The sequence below is a fragment of the Vitis vinifera genome, chromosome 6, assembly GCF_030704535.1.
Source record: "Vitis vinifera cultivar Pinot Noir 40024 chromosome 6, ASM3070453v1".
Lineage (NCBI taxonomy): Eukaryota > Viridiplantae > Streptophyta > Magnoliopsida > Vitales > Vitaceae > Vitis > Vitis vinifera.
The window spans coordinates 15,647,573-15,670,963 of record NC_081810.1 but is presented as its reverse complement, the minus strand read 5'-3'; the positions used below and the strand labels follow the sequence as shown (position 1 = coordinate 15,670,963).

At 34.6% G+C, this 23,391-nt stretch overlaps 1 protein-coding gene across 4 annotated transcripts in view; it reads left to right on the top strand.

Moving 5' to 3' along the window:
- LOC100247905 (molybdopterin biosynthesis protein CNX1) overlaps positions 1-21,844 on the top strand; it is a 35,166-nt gene extending 13,322 nt beyond the window's left edge. For 2 of the 4 annotated variants that reach the window (XM_002276500.5, XM_010653317.3), the window contains exons 4-13: positions 9,732-9,833; positions 9,909-9,992; positions 11,590-11,817; positions 12,005-12,192; positions 12,531-12,629; positions 12,837-13,142; positions 15,587-15,744; positions 15,856-15,962; positions 20,409-20,465; positions 21,350-21,844. In XM_002276500.5, the coding sequence (XP_002276536.1) occupies positions 9,732-9,833; positions 9,909-9,992; positions 11,590-11,817; positions 12,005-12,192; positions 12,531-12,629; positions 12,837-13,142; positions 15,587-15,744; positions 15,856-15,962; positions 20,409-20,465; positions 21,350-21,568 (1,548 nt within the window). In that variant the 3' untranslated portion in view covers positions 21,569-21,844. Of the gene's footprint in view, positions 1-9,731; positions 9,834-9,908; positions 9,993-11,589; positions 11,818-12,004; positions 12,193-12,530; positions 12,630-12,836; positions 13,143-15,586; positions 15,745-15,855; positions 15,963-17,950; positions 18,318-20,408; positions 20,466-21,349 lie in introns of those variants that run through there. The other 2 variants (XM_010653316.3, XM_019220695.2) reach the window with 2 other exon arrangements.
- The last annotated feature ends 1,547 nt before the right edge of the window (positions 21,845-23,391 follow it).

Below are 23,391 nucleotides of genomic sequence, written 5' to 3'. Positions count from 1 at the left end.
GTGAGGTGGGATGTTGTGTGTAAACCGAAGGCAATAGGGGGTTTGGGTTTTGGGAATATTTCTTTGAGGAATCTCGCTCTTTTAGGGAAATGACTATGGAGGTATCCTAGAGAGGGTTCAGCTCTATGGCATCAGGTCATATTAAGCATTTACGGTTCACACTCCAATGGTTGGGATGCTAACACTTTAGTCAGATGGTCACATCGCTGCCCTTGGAAGGCTATTGCACAAGTCTTTCAGGAGTTTTCCTTGTTTACTCGGTTTGTGGTAGGAAATGGGGAAAGAATTTGGTTCTGGGAAGATTTGTGGTGGGGGGACCAACCTTTGGGAACCCAATATCTAAGACTATTTAGAGTAGTCGTGGATAAAAACATTCCTATTTCTTCAATTCTCGGTCCTACTCGTCCTTTCTCTTGGAATTTAAATTTCCGCCGTAACCTGTCAGATTCTGAGATAGAGGACTTAGAAGGCCTCATGCGGTCACGCGGTCACTTGATGAATTGCATCTATCTCCTTCGGTCCCAGATACCAGATTTTGGCCATTATCCTCTTCAGGGCTTTTTTTAGTCAAATCCTTCTTTCTAGCATTATCTCAATTTTCTGGATCTTCTCAGGTTTTCCCTTCTAAGTTCGTTTGGAATTCTCAAGTTCCTTTCAAAGTGAAGTCCTTTGTTTGGTTAGTGGCACACAAGAAGGTGAATACTAATGACGTGCTATAAGTGAGAAGACCCTACAAAGCCTTTAGTTCTAATATTTGTATTCTGTGCATGAAGCATGGGGAATCAGTAGATCATCTTTTTCTTCATTGTTCCTTGACGATTGGGTTGTGGCATAGGTTATTTTAGTTAGCTAAGATGGATTAGGTCCCCCCGAGGAGCATTTTTGACATGATGTCCATCAAATTTAATGGTTTTGGTACTTCTAAGAGGGGGATAGTTTTGTGGCAAGCTGCGAGCATCGCTCTAATTCGGGTTGTGTGGTGGGAAAGAAACGCGAGGATTTTCGAGGATAAAGCAAGGAATTCAGAGTTTCTTTGGGGCTCTATTGTTTTCCTTGCTTCTCTTTGGGCTTTCTGTTCCAAGGCGTTTAAGGGGACTCCCCTTAATGTGTTACAACTTGATTGGTTAGCGGTGTGTACTCCATAAGGAATGGTCCTTTATAGAGAGTTCGTTTGTTTTCTGTGTATTTTCCTGTAATTTAGTTTTCTTTGGCGGGAGGATTTCTCATCCTTCTTATTGTACTTCTTTTTTCTATCAATATATCTATGTGTCGTTTCCAATAATTAAAAAAAACATACATACATGTCTAAAACAACATTTCTAACATGTTTTTGACTAAAGCATCATTAAATAAAAATATCTCATGCAAATATATCTCATGTGAGTATTGGAAATAAAATTTAATTTTGAACATATATATCAAGAAAAAGTACTCTCTCTAGCTTACTAATTTATTTGATGCCAGTATTTGTAATACTGAGTTAGCTTAAAGGCAAAAAAGATTTCAAAGGGGTTTCCTTTAGGGGGTGGATGATATGGAGAAAAAACTTCATCTAGTAAATTGGTCGACAATTTGCATGGACAAGAGGGAGTTGGGGTTTGGGCATTTGAACTATGACTAATCTTAGTAAAGTTTTTCTAGGTAAATGAAGTTGGGGAATTGCCACTAAGAGGGAATCCTCTTAGAAGAAGGTGATTATAGGAAAATATAGGAAGGAAGAGGGAAGATGGTGCTTAAGAATAGTGAGGGAAAGGCATGGAGTAGGAGTGTGGAAGACAATCAGAAGTGGGTGGGAGACTTTCATAGTAGGATCAAGTTTAGAGGGGGTAATGGGTGGAAGATAAAATTTGGAAGGATAATTGGTATGGTGAATTTCCCTTGGGGAGGTTTTTTTGCTATGTTTTCTATAGCTATTGCCAGAGATGCATGAGTGGCTGAGGTGTGAGACCAAGAAAGGGCAGGGGGATGTTGGAATTCTTGTTTCAAGATAGCTTCATGATTAGGAGCTAGAGGAGATGGGGGTAGTCAATTGATAAGCGCATTGAGAATAAACTGGTTTGGCTGAACACAAAACTTGTTATTTTTCAGTTAAATATCTCTACTCTTTATTCAATGGAAATACAGAGGCTTTCTTGTCGATAATTGTTTAATGTCCTTTGGTTCCATCAAAAGTCAGGTTTTTTGCTTGGCAAGCCGCATGGGGAAGGATATTGACATTGGACTAGCTCAAAAGAAGGGGATAGAAGATGCCAAATAAATGTTATATGTGTAAAGAAGAAGAAACGGTTGATCACATCCTCCTTCATTGCTAAAAAAATAGTCACCTTGTGGGAGATGTTATATGCTCTGTTTGGAATAAAGTAGGTTGTTCTCTCCTCAATAAAGAATGCCTTCTTGTGTTGTCATGGATCCTTCGTTGGGAGAAAGAGGAAGAAAGATTGGAGAGATGCTCATTTATGCTTATTTTGGGCCATATGGAATGAGAGAAATAGGTGAGTGTTTGAGAATATGGAAAAAGCAATTAGAGGAGCTTTGATGGGGGTTAAGGGGAAGCTATTCTTCTTTGGACTAGGCCATTTGGTTGAGTCTCCATATGAGAGAAGTTTTTCCATATTTTTTTTATTAGCTTTCTGTGGTTATGAGGACTCCTCGTCCGTTGTTTCTTATATATTTATATAAGAATACCAAAAAAAGCAGATGAAGCAGGTAAATAGTCATTTATGTATAATTTTTTGGAGTGGTTAAAGTGTACATAGAAGATTGTTCTTTGTTTAGACTTAATTGATTGGTTGAGCTTTATGAAATATGTGAGAGTTGCTTTTTGTCAATGTTTTCAGAACCGGACCGGTCATTGAACCAGAAAAATTACCGGTTCACGGTTCACTGGTCGGACCGGCGGTCGAACCGGTTGAACCGGTGATGTAATAAATATATAATTTATATATTATATAAAATTAAAAATAATTATAAAAATTAAAAATATATAAATTTATAAATTTTAATAATGTTTGGTTTTTATATTTGGTATATTAAATTAAATGATAAAGTTTAATATTTTAAATTTTATTAAATAGAAATATGTAATATTTAAGAATGAAGATATATTTAAGATGAAAAAATTTATAATATTTAATTTTATCTTTTTTTTTTTTGTATTTTATTGTTTTAAACTTATTCTATTAATTAGTTTATATTATTTTTTTTAATTATTATTATAAAAATAAACAGGAATTTAAATATTTACATTTCTTTACAGATTTTATATGATAAAAATTTGAAATAAAAACATTAATCTTAAGTCTTATTATATATATATATATATATATATATATTTTAACAACATTGCAATGCTCAATGGTTCAAAAGTCCAACCCGCATGCGTCCAGCCCTCAAAGAGGCCATGTTAGTATTATTCCCAGTCCCACATCGGAAGCACATGAATTCCATGTGCTTCAAGTGCTCTATAAATAGATACCTTGCAACATACTTTGTAAACTAAGCAAGCCAGCAAATTGGGCTTGGAGGCTGGGCCCAAGGGAAAGATATATAGGCTATATTTTTATTGGATTGGGCCTGGTGGCTTGAACTAAATAAGTTTTAAAAGTATTGGGCCTGGAATGGGCTCAATCGTTAATGGGCCTCTTAATAGTAACAAATATTTGTAGAATAAGAAAAAAAAAGCTTGGTCGGTTCGTAAAAGACCGGATGGTTTGACCAGTTCAATACCGGTTTGACCATAAAACGGTTCATTGGGCTGGATCGAACCGGAAAGGTCACCGGTCGACGGTTCGACCGGTCGGACTGGCCGGTCCGGTCCGGTTTTTAAAACATTGCTTTTTGTATATCCGTTATATACACATATATACTTTAGCAAATTCTTTTTTTAGGTGCTATTAATATAATGGATATTTGTCTATCAACTAATAAATAAATAAATAAATAATTAATATCATTTAGGGAAAACCTAGAAAAAGCTTGCACATCATAGAGCTACTCCCATGATAAATAAGCAAAACTCAGCAATTAACTTTGTTAGGCCCAATATTCTCCCTTGAACACAAGGATGAAATATATGCAATTAGGCTTGACCTTATAAAATGACCAAAATACTCTTTCTAGGGAAAATACCAAAATATCCTCCTGAGAACTACTCAAATGACTCCAAGTGGAAATTCCTAATTGAGTTTCTTTCTTTTGAAACCAAAATCTAAAACTATATAGCCTTGATTTATTTTACAGAAACTTGAAAATATCAAAAGAGCCATAAAAATCAAAATTTCTGAATTACAGGGTTCAGTCAATCAAGTCCTATGTGCTGATCATTTGGGATGCTCTATTGATTGAGTCCTCTGTCTCAATTAATTGAGATTTGTATAAAATCATTTTTCTTCGTTTTTCCCATAGTTTTGAATTTTCCTTCCACTTTATATCATTTCTTACTAACACTAAAATTAATGGAACTTTCAAATTTAATCTTTAACAAGTCTAGAATATTTTAAGATTGAAAACCTGATCATTTGATGCTCAAAACACCCTCAATTAAATGAATTCCACAAATTAGGTCTCCTTGACCCATTTTAAGTCTTCTACTATTTTCCTTATTTTCAAACACCCAAAATTTCTCAAATAAATTTTAAAACAAACCTGACTTGGAGAATAAGTTTAGCTTGATTAATAAGAAAATTTCTAGATTAAAGACCCCAATTCAAGGATTCCTCCGATACCATATACAAGATGAACCCACATTAAGATTGATATGATCCATCATTGTCATTCATCAATTCCTGTGTTCATTAAACTTCAAGATTGTGAAATTTCTTCAAGATCCTAAAGTCTAAATTGTAAAATGTAGAAATCTAAGTATCAAAACGAAATTAGTTCAAAGTTTAAATCAATTGAATTAACACTAGTACAAAGGTTTTCATGGAGTTGCTTCCATAGTAGTATTTCCACCATTAGGTTGAAGATGGAGACCCAGCTTCATACCCTCACTCTTTTGAAAAATTTTACTCCATTTTCCTCTAATTTCTACGTGTTCAAACAACCTGAAATGAAGAGGGAGCTCAAAACACAATAAAAACAAAGACTACTCAACAACGTGATACTCACAAAATTCTAGCAGCAAACAAGACTTATTAAGTAGATTCTAAAACTAGTCTCTATTTCCATTATCAACACTGAAATGTAACTCAAAATACTCCATTTTCCAAGATCATCAGCACTGAAGGGTTAGAAGCTCACATAAAAGTCTACACTGCAGAGTAGAGATTTTCTCTACCTTTTCATGACCACTTCTGTTCTAAAGTTTCCTTCACTTTCTCTCTAGTTTCTTTTCAGCCAAACACTCAAAGCTCAATAAAAAAGCAGAGATTTTTCTTCCAGTTAGCCATCTGTTATATTGATACTCTAATATATTTTCCTTAGACCAAGATGCCTCCTATTATCCACCAAACACCAGATATACCCTCTCTTGATACTCAATAAAAAGAAGGTATACCCTCTCTTGATACATTTTTATTGCATCATATTAAGCAGTCTACCTAGTATCTAACTTGAATTCATGTGAGATTCCTCATTTACCCTTTCTAAATCTCCAAGTTTTGCTATATGTTTCTTGATATTTCAATCACTCAAATTCCCTATTTTGGTTCATCAAATAGCATTCACTTTCTTATATTTTAAAAAAGCAACCTAACTATCTCTAATTCCCTTAGAAAAATCAGGCAACATATACCATGTCATCAAAATAATGAAAAAAAAAGAATTTTTCATAAGATAATTTTATTAAGGCACAAATATAGGGTTGTTATGTTCTCCCCTTTTAAAGAATTTCATCTTTGGAATTACAAAACTCAAGTACAAAGCAAATAAGGATCTTTTGCACGTCCTACTTAGTCAGCCTAGTGGCCTTCTCAACTAGTAGTTCCTTCAAAAGACTTTCACTAGCATTACCATCTTGTTCTTGAAGACTCTTTCTCTCCATCTGTCCCTCTCCCTTATCCAATAATTGCATTTGTTGCTTTTCATAAGATAGATCATCCACTCTCCAAAGTGTCATGTCTAAACACATGAGAAGGATATGATATGTACTTCATCAATGATGTTACATAGCAAACATTGCGAATCCTTTGTAAGTTAGGTGACAAGGTAACACAATGTGTCACCTACCTAATATGCTCCAAGATCTCAAATGGTCCCATAGAGCACAAGCTTAACTTCCTTGGCTTTCCAAATGTCATTAGCACTCTCATAGGAGATTCACAAAAAAACATGTAATCTCTAACACTAAACTCCTAATCCTTATGTTGTGTCTATGTGGCTCTTTAGCCTCTTTCAAGCTACACAAGGTTGTGTTATGATCAATTTGACCTTTTTTGCCGTCAATTGAACCAACTTAGGTTCTACCAATGTCCTCGCTAGGATAGAACTATGATAGAAAATCTTTTATGTTTAGTGGTCATTCTTAGAAGTTCATTTGAGAACGTTCAAGACCCTCATGGACGTAGAATGAGGGTTTCACTCATTATAGGACTTGACCAAACATCTTACGACATGAGATGATGACACAACCTTTTAAGAGAGAATATTTAAAAATTTCAACACCATGCCCCTACTCCATGATGGTAGATGGGTCTAATTTGAACGGAAGAAGTAATCGCATAGCACTTTCAAAAGCGAAGCTAGAGAAAAAAAGATCTTCTTTCTAAAGCAATTTGATTTGGAACTCTTATATTGTGCCATATTAATATTGGATTTATAATTGTTATTCTAGGCCAACTCCAACTACAATAGGTGTCTTTTCCATCCACCCCTAAGGTTTAACACACAAGCTCTCAACACACTCTTGATAATGTGCATATGAATTTTTTTTATTTGATAGGTAAAATCGATTGTATTAAATAGCGCCTAAAGAAGGGCATATAAAAGTATACATGATGTGTACAAGGCACCTAAGGCCAAAAAAGACGAGGAATACACAAAAAACAACACCCTTGCCTCACTTGCACCTTAGCTAATCAATTAAATCAAATAAAGAAAACAAGGTAATTTCTGTGGATGTTTAAAGAGACAATCATTGCTATTGACTCCATCATATGTGAGATAAGGTCTCATAGTGCTTCAACTAGTGAAATGTGTAAGTTATCGTTTTGCCATGTCGCATGAGTACAAAACCGAACCCTTAAGTTGTGCCTCACTGTACACTACATACTCTCTTTATCCAAATGATATAGTCAACATAGGTGTTGTCACCAATCTACTCTTCAACTCTTGAAAGCTTCACTCACACTCCTTTGATCAAGTAAATCTGAATTCCTTCCATGTCAGATGAGTCTCCTTTGACCGTGTAAACTTGAATTGATTTTGCAGCAGATGAGTCAATCTACTCTAAGAAAGTAACAAAAATGGAGCTTCACATCATACTTGAAAAATGTCAGAGGATCCAATGAAATATTCTTGATGAAGAGGCAATCTAAAGATAAGTGCTCCATTGGAACAATGGTGTCCAATCCTTAGAATGCCTTCTAAAAGAAGAACTTAGAGGGGGGGAGGAGGTGTTGTACTCCCATAGTTAAGGAATGGATATAGAGTTAAAGTATGGAAAGTCATAAGGATAGGGTAGGGGTATTTTAAAAGCAAAACTTATTTTGAGGTCGGAAATGGAAGGAGAGTGAAGTTTGGATGGATATTTGGTGTAGTGACACAACACTGAGCACTCTTTCCCATTCTTATTCACCATAGCAAACTCAGAGGGTGCTTGGATTGTAGATATTTGGGGGGAGATTGGAGAGGGTGGACAATGGAATCCATGCTTCTCAAGACAATTTAATGTTGAGAGCTAGAAAGTATTAAGGCCTTTGTGGTGAAGCTATAAAGGTATTCAATTAAAAGGGACATGGAAGACAAATTGGCATTGGAAAGAATCAAAGGGTGGAAAGTTTCTCAATCAAAGCCTTCTACTCTTGCTTGGAGCTAGAAAGAGTGCAACTTTTCTAGTAAAAGTTGTGTGGAATCTAGGGGTGCCTACAAAAGTAGGGTTTCCTTTGCGTGGGAAGTAACATGGGGGGGGGGGGGGATTTTAGGATTTTGACAAATAGATGCAATCTTTGTAGAGTAGAGGAGGAATCAATGGATCGTCTTCTTCTCCATTGTGCTAAAACGAGAATACCATGACACTTATTAGTCTCAATGTTTAAAGTTGAGTGGGTGATGCTTACAAGGGTTAAAGAACTTTTATTACGTTGGTAGGGGACTTTTGGGGGAAGAAGTGGATGAAGGTGTGGAGGACAACTCTTTTATGCTTACTTTAGATAATTTGGAAAGAAACAAATTGTAGAGCTTTTGTTGATGAAGAACAATCGGATCAAGCTCTCAAAAACTCTTTTCTATGCTTTCTTTGACTTTGGACTAGAAAGTCTTTGGACAATGCCTCTATGTCTATCCTAGATTTTGTTGATTGATGAACTCTTTTTGATGTTACAGAAGTGTTTTTTGTTAATCTCTCCATCAATTTCTCTTTTCGACACCTTTGTATACTATTTGTGTACTTTGGTGGGCCTTATTCTATTTAGGTGATGTTCATAATATTTTTTTGCCTATAAAAAAGAAAAGTGCTCGATTGCTGCAACTTGTCATCCATATTGCATACCATTTGTTAGATCATCTATCCTTGCATGAGAACATTGTCTTGAGATCAATGGCATAACAAAGGAAAGGTGGAAAAGAATTATGTCCAATCAAGTTAACAATTCTCATAATCAAAGAAGCATTGAATCTTTTTATCATCAAACTAAGAGAGGATGATGTAGATTCTTGGATGCCATAAGAAACACTACAAATTCAAAACTTTGAACTAGACTAAAGAAGGATTTTGAACAATGTATCTTTGCTAGAAGGTATACCAAGTCATCCATTTAGCTAGAGGATGTGAAATTCAAAAGGAGCATGATATTAAGAACTAAAAAGGAGTGATTGTTTTGTCTTATCTTCTTGTATCCTTGTATAACAAGGAAGATGGTTATAGGGTTTTAATTGGTATTGGTAAGATTTGAAAATGGTTTTGAAACTTTACTAATATGTGACTTAGGATATTTGGAATCTGGTAGCGCATAATGTTGGAGCATGATATATATTGTGGACTCAAATCCTCGCAACTTCAAACTTTAGGAAAATTGGTTGCCTAACATGATATCAAAACTTTGATTAGTTGGAGTTCATGGGTTCAAGTCCTCTCATTATTTATTTGTCTAATTATTGTGACCAGAAAAAATGGTGGAACATGGTTGCAAGTGAGGGGAGGTGTTGGAATATGATATACATTATGGACTTCTAATAAAATATATATATATATACACACACGTTATGGATTCAAATCCTGACAACGTAAGCTTTTTCGAAACTTGGTTGCTCTACACAACTTTTGCTAGTCCTAGTTTTCTTAATGTTGGTATCACTAGGTTTATGAGAAAAGATCTATTATGACCAATGAAGGAGCATTTTATTATTATTATTATTATTATTATTATTTTATAAAATTTTTGTAAGAGAACATACAAAAGGAAGAAAATATGTGGTCCACTTATGACTCCATCACTCTTAATTTTTGTGAAATTTTTGCTTTCCTATGGTGCTTATAATCAAATGGTAATCAACCTTAGTTTTTTTTACTATAATTGTTGATTTGTTTCACAAGGTTTTGTTTCGAAAGTGTGACTAAAATATTTTTCGGTCAGGGATGTGATATTCAAAAAGATGCTAGAGTATTAAAGTCTGGAGAACTAGTGGGTGCTTCAGAAATTGGCTTACTCGCTACTGTGGGTGTAATGATGGTGAAGGTATTATGACATCAAAATTTCATTTTGCACTTGATTTTAATTCATAGAAGGCTTATGCATAGTAATGTTTTGTAGGTATATCCTACCCCAACAATTGCTGTGCTTTCTACAGGGGATGAACTTGTTGAGCCAACAACTGAGCATCTAAATCGTGGTCAGGTACTTCATGTCAGCTGGATACCTAACTTTGAGGTGTTGAGGTAACTGTTGTCTATGTTTGCCACACATAACTCTGAAATGGATATCTTAGGGTTTGATTTAGTCTAAAGGAACTTTAGACTTCTCAACATGGACAAGGCAGCAAGAGTTTTTAATTGAAGCTTTGGTTCTAACCTTCGTCAGGACCAAAATTGGATTGAATAAGTGAAATTAGAAAATGTTGTACGAAAAAGGGCCAAAATTTTGAAAGTTGGCTTGAAATTGAAACAAAATGGTGTAAGCATGGTTTTTAAAAACTTACAATACATGATATGATACAACAATATGATACATTTTTTATGGAAATTATATGTATATTGTAAAGTGTATCTTACAATACACGATACGATAACTGATATGATGATATGACAAATTGACAATATATGTCTTCAACCACTGTTTATAATTTTTAAGAAAAATCAATTTTAAATTTTTTTGTAATTTTTTTAAAACGTGTGAAAAGGTTAGAAATTGATCATAAAAGGGAGAAAAAGGTAAAATAATCCTACATGAAAAGTTATATTCTTTTTATCAAATACTATAAGTCAAATAAGTTTATTTTTATAATGCGTATTGGAGAATTTTCATTTAAATAATTTAGATGTTGACAATGAAAATGATGGTGATTAGTGAACTAAAAACTTTTACTTATATATTAGGTTTTTTTTATTTTTTCATGGTGGGAAAAGAATGATGACGAATATGAAAAGTTGTACCTTTAAAGATGACACATAAAGACATGTATATAAATAATACACAAGTGCATATGCCTAGTTAGAATTTTGAATTAAAAATCATAGCTAAAAATTTAAGAAGTTTATTTTGTGGATTATGTGATGAACCTATGCATTAAAGTCATATTGTATCAAATTGAAATTGAAATTTTCAAAATTTTAATATTCAACATTTTTATATAATATGAGATGGGTGTGAGTTTAAAATGTTGAAGAATTTCATAAACCTTGAGTAAGTTTGTTTTGTTCTATTTTTTATTTTTTATTTATTTTTATCATTCTTATTTTCCTGGTTGGGGAGGAGTGGTGGGAGCAATGTCTGGTGGAGATGGATGCGTGGGTGAGAACCAAATACTTCAAATGTCATTGTCGCTTAAACTTTGACCTGTATAAAGATGACCTCTGTTCTAGTCTTTAGTGGCTTAGTTCTGATATGGTTCACATGAAGTAGACTATATTTTCCATTGATGATCTCATTTTAGTCAATGTATAGATTTGGGTTTTAGCCTCTTCTTTGTTGCCGCCGCCACCCACCCACCCACCCCAAAAAAAAAAAAAAAAAAACCAAAGAAGGAAGTGAGGAAAATGTTGGTTTTCTCAAGAAAAGAACTCATGGAACAAAGTAATTGTTGTTAGTGTTGAAGTTGCTACACAAGGACTTGTATGGAACTCAACAGTGTTTATATCTCAACATGCAGATGCACCATGTGTAGTACTTTCACATTCGTAGACATTGCATTTGGATTTGGATTAAGGTTGTGTTGGATTTTCCATGTGTTTTACATTCCTAGGTTTTAAAGTTGAGAAAATTCAACTCTATGCAGATTAGGGACTCGAACCGTGCTATGCTACTGGCTGCTGCAGTGCAGCAGCACTGCAAAATTCTTGATCTTGGTATTGCTCATGATGATGAAGAAGAAATTCAGAGGATTTTGGATAGTGCCTTCTCTGCTGGAATCGATATCCTTTTGATTTCTGGAGGTGTTTCCATGGGAGATAGGGACTTTGTCAAGCCTTTGCTTGGAAAGAGAGGGACCTTGCATTTTAGTGAGGTAGACTATTGGTGCATTTGTTGAGTTGGCTTGATTTACTGCTTCTTCTCAAGAATTTGTTATTTCAACATAAATATTCATTTCCCATTCTTGAGATTCAGTTGACAGTTGTGCTGTTCTGATATATTATGTTATAGAAATATAGAGATGTGTTATATTATCTTAATTTGGTGTTGATTTTCTTTAGGTTCGCATGAAACCAGGTAAGCCTGTGACATTTGCAGAGATCATTGTAAAATCAGCAGATACAACTTCCAAGAAAATTCTTGCATTCGGGTTGCCTGGAAATCCAGTGAGCTGTTTAGTCTGTTTTCATCTATTTGTAGTCCCTACCATTCACTGTCTTGCTGGATGGGCAAACCCTTCCCACTTGAGGTATGTGTGTGTGTGTTTCTAACTAATGCTTGCATGAGTGATTTTTTTTTTTTTTTTCTAATAACTGAGGAACCTTCCATAGCCGAGGCCTTCGGACTCTCCATGGGGACTCAAAACTTGGGGTGCTGACTGTGTCCGTCACAACTAATACTTGTAATCCAGGGCATTCAACCAGTAGCAGGAATTGAACCCAGGACTGCACCTCTACCACATCTCCCGGCATTCGTCCTAACCAACTGGGCACTCTGAAGGGCAATGCTTGCATGAGTGAAAAATGAGATTAACAGTTTTGAGTTACTCATTTGATGATGCCTCTCTCTGTTCTTTGTTGTGTACAGAGTACAGGTTCGCCTCAGACAATCAATAAAGACAGATCCAGTACGGCCAGAATTCCACCGTGCCATTGTTAGATGGAATGATGGATCTGTCAATCCAGGGTAAGAGTCAGATCCCTTTGTTTAAGGATATCTTTCTAGACCTTGTAATCTGAGTACTTTCAGAGGTTGGGATCCTACTAGATCCTCATGTAGTTGTGTCTCAGTTTAGGTTTGACAGATCTGTTTGGTTATTTTAAGGTTTGAAACGTTGTTTCCTCCCAATTGAGTTAAAATATTGATCAAATGCTTTTTGATGATGGATTTCAGTTTTGTTGCTGAGAGCACTGGTCATCAAATAAGCAGTCGGCTCCTCAGTATGAAGTCCGCAAATGCATTGTTGGAGTTGCCAGCTACAGGAAATGTGATTTCTGCTGGAAATTATGTGTCAGCCATCATAATATCTGATATAAGCAATGCTGTGATGGGCGAAGATTCATTCTCGTCAGATTCAGTTTCTGGTATGCAAGGAAGTGTGTCACAAGATATAACTGCCAAGTCCCAAGATGCTGTATGTAGAGTAGCTGTTCTTACTGTAAGTGATACAGTTGCATCAGGGGCTGGGCCTGATCGGAGGTACACAACTTCATGCTACTTCTTTGTTTGCATCATTGACTGGAGCTTGACATGTGCGTTAAATAGATGTATTTTTTTCAAAGTAATATTGAAGCAGAAAACAAATTTCTTGAACTTCTGACAGATTCATGGTAAATACCTGTAGACAATCAATAATGGATGATGAGGACTAGTCTCAACATGATGGATCAAGGAGGGAAAAAATTGAAAATAGTTACTTCTATGATTTCTGACAAAGCCACAAGTTTCTTTATCACAATTTTCTGAAAATATTGATGAGCAGCCTATCATACTCTGTTTATTGTGATATCTACAACTCTTTAGTGCCTAGTATTGTTCTGAAGGAATAGGCATCATCCTTAAATAATTCACATGATTAGCTCATGGCCAACAACATGGCTATATTGAAGACTAGGATCTCAATGATGATATATTAAGATATGCCCTGGAGGCCTGGCTCAAGTGGTAAAGGGATGGAAGGGTGTGGGAGGTTCTTGGTTCAAGTCCCAATGGGGACAAAAATTCACATAAAAAAAAAATGATGATATATTAAGAATAACTAATGATAGATAAAATAAAAAATGTGCCACTTCTATGGCTGCTTGTACAACTCCAATCAATATCTAAACTAAATGCATCTGGATACCTCTTATCAAAAAAAAAAAAAAAAAGCATCTGGATACCCCTATTTGAATCATTGTTTCAAAGAGGTCACTTAATGGATGCTAAAGCAATGGGGCAGAATCGATATTGCTCCTTGTAAAGTGAACATGGATGCACTGAATGCTTTGCCACAGCTTTCTGGAATTTTCTAAGCAATCTTTGTTAGGAAGGTGTTGGATACTGATTTTTGTCTTTTTCTTGTATTTTTTGATAGGAAAATTAAATAAAATATGATACAATAAGAGTGCTTTACAAACAAAAGGGGAGGCTCGATCCAAGTAAACAGGGAGTTTACAAGGTGCACAAAGACTGAAAACTTGGAATAACTAAATTACTGTTAGCTAACCTGTCCCCAGCAATTTAAAAGCTCAAGTATGGTGAGATTAGTAATTTCCCCTTTTGCTTTAGACTATATCAACAATGATGTGTCTAAAACAAATATTTTACAATCAAGATTGATCGCTTTACTCCTTCAAAAGTTCTAAGACACTCTCTCCAAATGGTCTAGAACAAATATAAAGGGGTCAAACTCAAAATAACCATGTTTTGATTTTCAACAAAATTGTTATGCTAGACAAGTTAATATTTATCTTACCAAATGGGGGAGAATCATTGCACACCTAATAGAGAGAAGACTAAATTTCAGGGGCTAGAAGCCGAATTTCAATGGTTGAGGATGTGTTTTACTGATTCTTCATCTTGTTCATGTAAACCAGAGCAATTAACCCAACTCCGAATTCTTTTCATGTGTTGGTTGATCATAAGAATTTCCCCTATGGCACCTTCCAACACACGCACACACAACTGATCTTAGATGGAGTCCTTGCATCTCTTTAGTCAGGAATAATGGCACCTTGTGAGGTGACAATAACTTGTAATAAGACTGGATTGAGAATGCCCCCTTCTCTGAGATCTTCTAAAACAACTTGTCCATAACTTCAGCATCCATAAAATCCAGCTTGTGACCCTGAAACAAGGCCTCCACCAGGGTCAACTCCTGATCCATGTAATGCTTCCTAAAACTGGGACTCAAACCGCCTTGATGCCTGGTTTTCCCTCCCAACAGTCTGCCACCTGAGCATCCTTGTTGGACTGCTAAGCTAAATAATTCTGAAAATATTCTTTTAGAGGGCCTGTCCCACACCATGGATCAGTTAAAAATTTGGTCCAACAAGCACACCCCACCCAATCGCTTGTCCTCAATCAAGAATCGCCCCAACCCTTCCTAATAGCTTTTCACAAGCTTCGGCTGCAAGCTTCTCTACCTTCGAGAACAACCACCCCACCCCAGCCCCCCTCTCTTTCCAACACCCCAAACTTCCCTGAACTTTTCTCCACAAGCTTAGTAAGTTGTAACTGAATTTTATTGAGTTCTTAAAAGTTTCTAATTGGTCATTTTGAACTAGCTGGGTCTTGATTAAGAAAATTATTAGTTCCTTTTCTTGGTCGGGTTAAATTGATATGTCAAGTGCAGAAACACCCAGGTTAGGTTCAGACCTAAATTTTTCTCACAATTTTCTCTTCAATGTTTTGTTTTCATTCTTGGAAACCTATAGAACAATTTATACCACACATACGGTTATTTGATGAGAAGAACATACAACTCTTATTTATAATTTTTTATTAATTAATTTTTTTCTCTTGGTAGAAGCCTGATATGAATTAGAGTTTTTCTGATAAGATTTATTTCAGATTCATTGCAATCTTTTTTGCCTGTTTTATCTATTTGCATATCAACATTTAAGGAGTCTTTACTCTTAAATTTTTTTATGTATATGCAGTGGTCCAAGGGCAATTTCTGTTGTAAATTCCTCATCTGAAAGGTTAGGGGGAGCAAGGGTAGTTGCAACTGCTGTGGTTGCTGATGATGTGTCAAAAATCAAGGAGATTTTGCAAAAATGGAGTGATGTTAACAGAATGGACCTGATACTTACCCTTGGTGATATTCTCACTATGTTGCTTGTACATTTGTTTGGTTGAGAAAAAATAAATCACTATTTTGCTTGTATTTATTTCCCTTGTTCTTTTCTCAACGGAATTTCTTAAATAGGTGGGACTGGCTTCACACCAAGAGATGTTACTCCAGAAGCAACAAAAGAGTTGATAGAAAAGGAAACACCTGGTCTACTGTATGTCATGATGCAAGAGAGTCTAAAGGTACAAACAGCTTATATGTTGATTATTCATCTTCACAATATATGTTGTTACACATGTACACAAAATAGATTAAGAAATTGATTAGGTGCTGATGGCAATGTCATGCCTTCATGAGTTGTTCTTATTAGGATATTTTGGTGGGTCACTGTTTGTGCTGCGGTTACTGGTTTTACACATTGAGATGTGCTGTTCTGTAATTCCTGTGGAAGGATAGTTCATCCTCCTTGCACACTTGAATTATTATTAATGAATTATTGTTTATGTGTGTGTTTCTAATACTTTGAATAGCTAGTGTTTTCCATGTGCACATCTTTGATTTTGCATGTGTTTCCTCACCATTCATTCATGTCAGTGGTATATATATTGATTTTGTGTTTGAATTTATTTTCTCGTCTATATGACTCTGGTTAGAGTGCGATGATGTAGGAGTGCCATGTGTAAAACCAAATATGTTTGAAAATATGGAAGTATATTTGTTGCCCAACTATGTTGTATAGTTGTAAAAGTTTAAATCCCTGATATGTAGAAATTGATGAAGTACTAGTTTCCTAAAATAGTCAAATTCTTTTGTATAAATTTTATAACTATGGATAAATAAAATTTAGATTTAAAGTTTCCCATATGGTATTAGTGCCTACACTCTTAGGAAAGTCTGACTTCTATAGCTCCTTTTCTGAAGAGACCTCCTTTGGGTTTCATTCCTATAGTGCTCATTCCGAAATAGCCCTAGGCTGAATTACTGATTTCTCATATATGCCAAACATGTCCAAGACATCCAAAACTAATTCCAAGCCCTTCACAAACTCAATGGCGGAGACACGGTGGAATAATACTATGGAAGAATTTCAGTTGCAAACTTCATATTGTCTGGATGGATGAAATTATCTGAAGTGGTCCCAAGTTGTGAGAATCTTTCTGAAAGGGAAGGGAAGGGAAAGCTAGGTCACTTATTGAGGCTTATTCCAAACAAGGAAGACTAAAGATTCAACACATGGGAGGAGGAGGATTCAATGATTATGGCTTGGCTTTGGAACTCTATATTGCTAGAGGCTAGAGGCACATATATGTTTCTCACCACTGCTAAGGAGATATGGGAGGTAACGGGCAAAGTTACTCAAAGGTGAAGGATGTGGCTCTTTTCTTTGACATTAAGATAAAAATTTCAGCCACGAAACAAGGTAATCTCTCAGCCATTGAGTATTATACTAACTTGAAAAATTTGTGGCTTGAACTTGATTATTACCACAACATTAAAATGATGTGTAGTGAGGATGTGGTTATGTTGCAAAAGTTTGTGGAAAGGAAAAGGATTTTTGAGTTTCTTGCAGGATTTAATGTTGAGTTTGACCCAGTTTATGTGCAAATTCTGGGAAAGGAGGAAGTGTCGTCTTTGAGTGAAGTTTTCTTGTTGATTTAGGCAAAGGGTCGAAGTGTGATTATGCTCTACTCGTGTTACTAAAGGGTCTGCTATGGTATCCTCAAAACAAAATAAAGAGGTACAACATAGTAATACAAGGAATTATTCCAGACCTGTCAATCAAGATGGAGCTTGGTGTACCATTTTGATAATGCGTCTCAGAAACCACATCACAATGCAGCATCAAGGTAAACTTAATCTGTGTGCATTAAGATGTATTTTTGTGGGACATTTTGCAAATTAGAAAGGGTATAAATGTTATCATCCCTCTTCTCGAATATTTTTTGTTTCTATGGATGTGACTTTTGCATAAAATAAACCTTTCTTTAATTAAACTTACCCTCAAGGGGAGACCTTAATAGAAGATAAGGGTTCTTCGGATCTGATTTTTATTGTATTGGCTGACACAAACACTTGATAGTGCTCAATTCGAAATTGAAACTTCTTCCAAGTTCCAGAATTCTGCAAAAATATTCCAACCATTATTCCTGCTCATTCTACAGAAAATCCAGATGCTACAACTCCACTTGTCTCCACTGATTCTGGTCCCATTGTTGTCCCACCTTTTCAGGTTTATTCCGGGAGGACACTACTTGTTTTAGAGCCTATGCAAGTCCAAGAAACCAAACCACAAATAGGTATTGAGTCTTCTTTCTCTAATTATTCTCCTCTTGTTGATGATCTTGACCAACCTATTGCATTAGGAAAGGAATTAGAAGGTGTACTTGATATCCTAAGTCTTACTTTGTGTCCTTTAGAAATTTGTCTTCAAAATATAGAACCTTCTTAGCCTAATTAACCTCCATTGAAATTCCTCAAACATTTCATCAGGCGCTAGGTAATGAGAATTGAAAAAAGATTTGAGAGAGGAGATAGGGGAACTTGAAAAAAAATCAGACATGGGAAATAGTTGGACTTAGAAAAGAAAAAAAAAGAAAGGGAAACCCAGTGGGGTATGTAGATGAGTATTCACAGTCAAATACAAATTTGATGAGTTCCTAGAGAGATATAAGGCTAGGCTAATTGCAAAGGACCATACTTAGACCTATGATATGGATTATCAAGAAACATTTGTTTGGTGGCAAAAATGAATACTGTGAGAGTATTATTGTCCTCAGCAGCTAACTTTGATTCATGTTTGCAATAGTTCAACGTTAAAAATTCTCTTACATAGATATTTGAAGGAAGAGGTTTATAGGGAACCTCCACTAGGTTTTGATAAAGCTTTTGGTAGGAATAAAGTTTATAGGTTGAAGAAAGCATTGTGTGGACTCAAGTAATCTACAAGGGCATGGTTTGGGAGATTTGCCAAAGTCATATTAGAGGAAAGGGGATCATACTTTGTTTATTAAACATTTGGTCATAAAGGGGAGTTACTGCTCTAATAGTGCATGCGGATGATTTGAGACTTGCTCGTAAGAAAACTAGCAGAAGAATTTGAAATTAAAGATTTTGGAAGGTTCAAGTATTTTTTGGGGATAGAGATAGCTCTCTCAAAAAAAGGAATTTTTATAATGCTATAGAATTATGTACTTGATCTGCTCAGAGAGATAGGAATGACAGGATGTAAACTTGTTGATACATCGATGGAACCAAATAAAAAAGGTGGTGGAGCAGATGAAGAGGTAGTTGTGGAATGAGGCAGATATCAGAGACTAGTTGAACAGTTGATCTATTTGTCCCATACTCAAACTAGCACACATGTAGTTGGTGTAGTTCGCCAATTTTATGCACCAACCAAAGGAGTCTCATCTTCGAGCAATTAATAGGATCTTATGATATCTCAAATTCACTCCAGGGAAAGGACTACTTTACAAGAAGAATAGGGAGCTATGTTTGGAAGCCTACATTGATGCCAATTAGGCTGGGTTAGTAGTTGACAGAAGATCAACCTCGGGGTATTGCACATTGCTAGGATGAAATTTAGTGACTTAGATAAGCAAAAAAAAAAAAAAAACTGTGGTGGCGAGGTCAAGTGTTGAAGCAAAGTTTAGAGCTATGACTCATGGTATTTATGAATTGTTGTGGTTGAAAATCATCCTTGGGGATCTAAGAATCAGGTGGCATGGATCAATGAAGCTTTATTGTGATAACTAATCTGCCATTAATATTGCAGATAATTCGGTTCAACATAATCGAACTAAACAAGTTGAAGTGGATGGACATTTTATAAAGGAGAAGTTGGAAAGTGGATTGATGTGCACACAATATGTCTCAACAAACTGTTGGCTGATTGATATCTTGACCAAAGGATTAGCTAATCCTTCGTTTCACACTATTCTAGGCAAGTAGGGATTGGAGAACATTTGCTGCCCAGGTTGAGGGGAGTGTTGGGAAGTCTGGGATCATATTTGCTGCCTTGTTGTGTTGTATAGCTGTAAAAGGTTAAATCCCTGATTTGTAGGGATTGATAATTAAATAGATTCCTGATTTGTAGGAATTGATGAAGTCTTAGTTTCCTAGAATATTCAAATTCTTTTGTATAAGTTCTATAACTAGGGCAAATAAAATTCAGATTTGAATTGTCCCACAAAATACTTGTACAAAAGGTTCTTATTATGTTGTGTTTTATAAGGATCAATGTGTGTATGCTTACTTTTTGGATCATGTATTTTTGTTAATATGTAAAAACATACCATGGCATCCATTCTATGGGAATTCAGTATAATTATTTCAGAGTTGCTTTTGAATGTGGGTTTTGTTGAAGTCTGTCATATTTCCTGGGATATTCTTTGCTCAAAGGATTCCCTCATATTGTTTCCTCATCTTTTAAGTTTCACCATCTTACCTTTTGTTCTTGTTTTTTTATTTCTCTTTTCTGGGTCATGTTTGAAGAATTTATTTAATTCGTCCCATTCAAATTTGTTTTCTATTTTATAATTTGTTTCCCATTTTTATTATAATTATTTGCGTATCATTTTATATGTTTCCTTGTTATATGTATTCTTTGCTTTGAGTGTGATATAAATGTAAAACTTACTTCTCTCTTACTAGAACTGTTTCTTTTTCTCCAATTAAACCATAAACAGGTGACACCATTTGCTATGCTTTCTCGTGCTGCAGCTGGGATTAGAGGATCTACATTGGTAAGGCCATAACCTCACCTCATTACCTCATTCTAGTATTAGCAAAAATATCAATAAAAGAAAGTATTCGATTTATTCTCACACCTACCCCCCCTCCCCAACCACCCCAACCCCAACAAATATAACCTATGGTTTTCTGACCCCTGATCATTGGTATGTCATTATGGTAATTAGTATATTTAAGGTTAAAGTTAATAAAACTTATGTGAATATTTTTGATGGATATGAGCAACAATATTAAGTTTTAATTTGTTCCTTTTTGTTTGATTTTTTTTTTTTATATATAACATAAATAAGGTAAATTTTATTCCTTATAGAAGGCGCCTAATCAAATAAGAGATAGGCAACAAAGGAAACCTGCTAGTTAATAACTTCTGAGAAGGTCTGGAATAAAAATCCATTCAGGTCTCATCTTACCGAAACCTAACAAGATGAACTTTACTAAAAGAAGATTGAGACGTGTAAATGAAAATGACCTTTTTGTGAGAATAATTCTCAATTTTCAATTAATTGCCTTGAAGGACATTTGGAGTAATCATTTTCTGAATTCACAGTAAAGAGTATGTCCATATAAAATGTATGGTGTTCATCTGGAATTCTTGACATCCCATGATTGGTGTTTTCCATTTTGATTTTCATAGCATTGGAAGGCGCAAAACCTTATGTTAGTATTAAGCCCTTCAAAGCCAATGGAATCATTTTGCTTTAGGGGTTTGGTTGACAAGTAAAACTTTTGTCACTCATCCATCTATACCTGCCAGTGGTCAATACTTTACACATTCTGCATTGATAAAAAATAGTATCTACTTGCAGAGTGGTTTTGCTCCTGTTTTAATAATTGGTTTTTTCTCTTTTTAAATTATAATTGTAAATTTATAATACAGATAATCAACATGCCGGGGAATCCAAATGCGGTTGCTGAGTGCATGGAGGCCTTATTGCCAGCACTAAAACACGCGTTGAAGCAGATAAAGGGCGACAAGAGAGAGAAACATCCTCGCCACCTCCCTCATTCACAGGCAGCGGCAGTAGATACCTGGGAGCGCAGTTATAAGATGGCCTCTGGCAATGCCTCCGAGCCTACTTGTTCTTGTTCCCATTAGGAGTCGTATTGCTCTTCAGTTTTGTTTCCAGGTTTGCGAATAATTGTGTTAAACTATTTTCATTTCCGTGTTTTGCTAATTCTGTCTCTGAATCACTTGTCATGGTTACATGTACAGGGCTTGGATTAGAATGCTTTGGATTCAAATCAAACCTATAGTTTCGGAGTGAGGCCCTTCTCCACTCATTTTTCATTTTGTCTACCTTCCCATGTACGATTATTTGACTTAATAACTTAATTTAAGTCATTCAATAAATTTAAATTATGTTTAGTAAAATAATTTGATAATATGATTTAAAGTAAAAAAACAACTTTAAGTAATAAGTAAAAATAATTAATTTATTTTTAAATCCATATCTTTATTTTACCTTTTAACTCCTATTTATTTTAATTATCTTTACGATTTTATTCTACGACCTTCATTGTTACTCGATCTCCTTTACTTTAGCAATAATTTTTACATTTTTATCCCTATTTGTTATAATTATCTTTACGATTTTATTTTATTTTTTTTGTTATTTTATGACCTTCATTGTTATTGAACCTTATTTATTCTAGTTTTAATTTATGAGGATAAATATATTAATTTAATGATTTAAAATAAATTTTAAGTTAAATTTATTAAATTACTTTAATACTTAAAATAAGTCATTAATATAAGTATGATCTGACTTAAAGCTAATTTAAGTCATTAAACAATAAATATTAAATTTTATCAAACATCTCTTTAGTCTATTCTTGAAAATAATTTTCTTACTTAGAAACTTATTTGATAAATTAATGATATATATAGAAAATATATTTTAAGAATTTATTTTGAAAACAAAAGTTTGACAACAAATCACAACGTGTAGCATCTTTGTGGAGAATAATTCAAGTCAAAACCTATTGCTAATATGTTATGGCAATCGTTTGAAAATTTAAGATATATTTGGAAATGTTTCAAAACCAAGTATAAAAAATAGTTTATAAACGAAATTATAGAAAGCAGTTGTCATTTGTTTTCAAAATATTTTTTATTTCAAATATTAAAAACAGTTTTTCCTATATATAAATGATATTTTTCTTGGTACCCAAGGTGATTATAAAAAAAAAAGGAAAAAAATGAATTTAAAAAATGTGTTTGGAATAAACTCACTGCTGCATTGTCATGAAATTTTACAAATATTTACTCGTATGCCATCATATTTAGCAGAAAAAAAAAAAAGGAAAAATAAATTATGTTTCCATTCACAGTACATATGAAGGGATTTTTCCATACAAAATTGTATCTATAATGTTTATTGCATGCCATTATTGAATTGACCAGTGAAAGTAATGGTTCAAATTGAGACCCTTGGGAGAACAATGGAAAGCTATTAGGATAAGTGTAGGGTTACATCCACACATTTGGACAAATCTCATTTGAGACAATTGTCATTTCATTTTCACCCATAAATTTGGAAGGATCTAAAATTAATTATCAGCTTCCTAATTATTTACAATTTTATAATCTTCTTGTTCAACTCTTGTATTTATTTTTCAATAAAACTCATGCATTAGCTCTATTTTACTGGTTGGAATATTTGAATGGTATGTATTAGGATTAAATATATATTTTATATTTTTATGTAATGGTTAGCTTTCACAAGTAATATAAAAAGAAGGAAAAAATCAATGGTCAAGAATCCATTTGGATGTTGAAAGAAAGTTAGGATAAGTAGGGGGAAGAAGATAGCAAAGAAAAAGGATACGAAGAAAGAAAAGAGTATTATTTTAATACGCTTATTGAAATTTTTTAAAACTAAATAAGAGTGTTGAAGAAATTTATGCCTTTTCTATGCT